Genomic DNA, 2,192 nt, shown 5'->3' with positions numbered 1-2,192 from the left:
ATAGCATTGAGCTGATGTCTACCAACTAAAAGATTTTTAATTTTGAATTCCTGAAGACAGAAAGGGATGACTTTCTGAAAAGTGGGTATAATGACTTGGAATCAATAAGGGATGGACGACATAATATGAAATTCCTTTCCTACTGGGAGTGGAGGGGGTGTCCTTGGAAAAGTGCTTAGGTGGTTCTACATGTGCTGCTGTGTGAGGTGAGTAAAAAAATGTGGTAATTGATTGAAGCTACAGCTTTCAGAGCTGTGTCTGAGAGAAGTCAAATCCATGACCTTCTTTCTTGACAAAAGCCAAGAGAATCTGACTTGACAATATTCAAGAACTGATTGGTACCTCATGTTCCCAAATTCTAACTCTCTTGTCACCAGAAGTTAGTCATTTGTGGGAATAGTGGGAAGCTCAAGTAAATCTTTCAAGACAGAGTAGTTACAGTACTGTTTCTTAGTCAGACTGCCCATTCTAGTATGAAAACCATTTGGAAGACTTAGAAAAAGAAGGATGGAACCAACAGGTAGAGATTTTCTGTGTGTGTGTAGAGGAGAAAGACTGCTGAGCAATAAAGTAGACAAATTATTTTTATTTTAATATAAGAGCAGTATAGTAATAACTCCTAAAGAAACATTATTTCTACTAGAAAGTTACATTTAACATTTGTGTTTAAAATGTAATCATGTAACAATGTCATGATTTTCATAAGTAATGACATTTCTATTCTTTCATGTTAACAGAAATTAAGTAGCTGATGCTGGCTGTGGTAAAAAAAATTCTTGCCATTATGAGGACTTCTCTCCCTATCATTTTCAGTTACTAATGTCAAATGTCTTCGATTTACAAGATATATTTAAGAGCCCTAGAGGTCAAATAAATTTAAGTTACATTTTAAGTTAAAAATAGGGTTACAGTCTTCAAAGTGAAATTAAACAGTTTGTTTAAATTCTCTAAGGTTCATTTATTTTACTTATTAGGTAAGAACAATACTGCACAACTCCCTATTGATATAAAGATTATAGAACCTGCACCTGAGTAAGCCATCACGCAAATCCTGAGTATCCTACCTGAAGTATTTACACATGAAATTTTCTCAATTAATAGCAGTACTTTCTTTCCTGGTAGGGGTAGTGATGATATGAATAAAATCTTTGGAGAAATTTTTGCTATATTCACTTTTTCTCATATCCTATGCTAAAAACAACATTTTGTACTTGTATCACCCTTTCAATAGGATCATGACCTCATGGTCTCCACACCCCAACTGTTCTCTTACTTCTCCCTCACTCTTCCATAACTGACTCCTCGGATAGTGGTCAGAACCATCTTACAAGAGCCTAAAACAGAAGTTGGATTACATCATTTCTGTGTGAAATGTTCTGGGGACTTAACTTGTTACCTAAAATGAAGTCACACTCTTGTATGTGGTCTATAAAACCCTGCAAAGTTAACAACTAGCTCCCTTGGATCACTAAACCCAACACCATGATATTGTAGGTTACTGACACACTCTGTTCCTTCCTTGGGAATTTCCCTGCTGATATTTCTGCCTGGAGATTTATTGTACATGTATATTTAGCTCCTTCCTTACTCACTTTCAACTACATATGTATTTCAACTCTGAAAAGATTCCTTTTACTTCCCTACACGAACTGATGGTTTATCTAAAAATAAAGTAAATTTCTCATCAATTTTCTAATAATATTTTTCCAGGCTAACTTCTCACTTCAGAGTTCCCCAGGAGCATTCAAACAAAAGAAAACAGAATGAATGTGACTGAATTCATCCTCATGGGACTCACACAGAACCCTCAGCTGCAGAGAATTCTTCTTTTGATGCTCCTTATCACCTACATTGTCACTGTCACAGGAAACCTGCTCATTGTGGGTACCATAGTCTGTAGCCAGACATTGAACTCCCCAATGTACTTTTTCTTGGCTTTTTTATCTCTGATAGATGCATGTTATTCATCCTCTATCGTTCCTAAAATGCTGGCAGATTTGCTATCAGAGACAAAAACCATCTCATTCCATGGCTGCATGATGCAACTTTTTGTTGAACATTTCTTAGGAGCTTCAGAGATTGTCCTCCTTGTGGTCATGGCCTATGACCGCTATGTGGCTATCTGTAGACCTCTGCACTATGTGACAAGGATGAACCACCACAATTGCTGTGTCCTAGTGGGGGTATGTTGG

General features: G+C 36.7%; 1 protein-coding gene across 1 annotated transcript in view; it reads left to right on the top strand.

The window, feature by feature from the left end:
• Window positions 1-1,745: 1,745 nt before the first annotated feature.
• The window catches only part of LOC116091718 (olfactory receptor 140-like), a 768-nt gene continuing 321 nt past the window's right edge, over window positions 1,746-2,192 (top strand). Inside the window, exon 1 of the mRNA XM_031373229.1 lies at window positions 1,746-2,187. Coding sequence (XP_031229089.1) covers window positions 1,764-2,187 — 424 coding nt within the window. The 5' untranslated portion in view covers window positions 1,746-1,763. The remainder of the gene's footprint in view (window positions 2,188-2,192) is intronic.

This window comes from Mastomys coucha, unplaced genomic scaffold, assembly GCF_008632895.1.
Source record: "Mastomys coucha isolate ucsf_1 unplaced genomic scaffold, UCSF_Mcou_1 pScaffold15, whole genome shotgun sequence".
NCBI classification, from domain to species: domain Eukaryota; kingdom Metazoa; phylum Chordata; class Mammalia; order Rodentia; family Muridae; genus Mastomys; species Mastomys coucha.
This window is presented reverse-complemented; position numbering and strand designations above follow the sequence as displayed.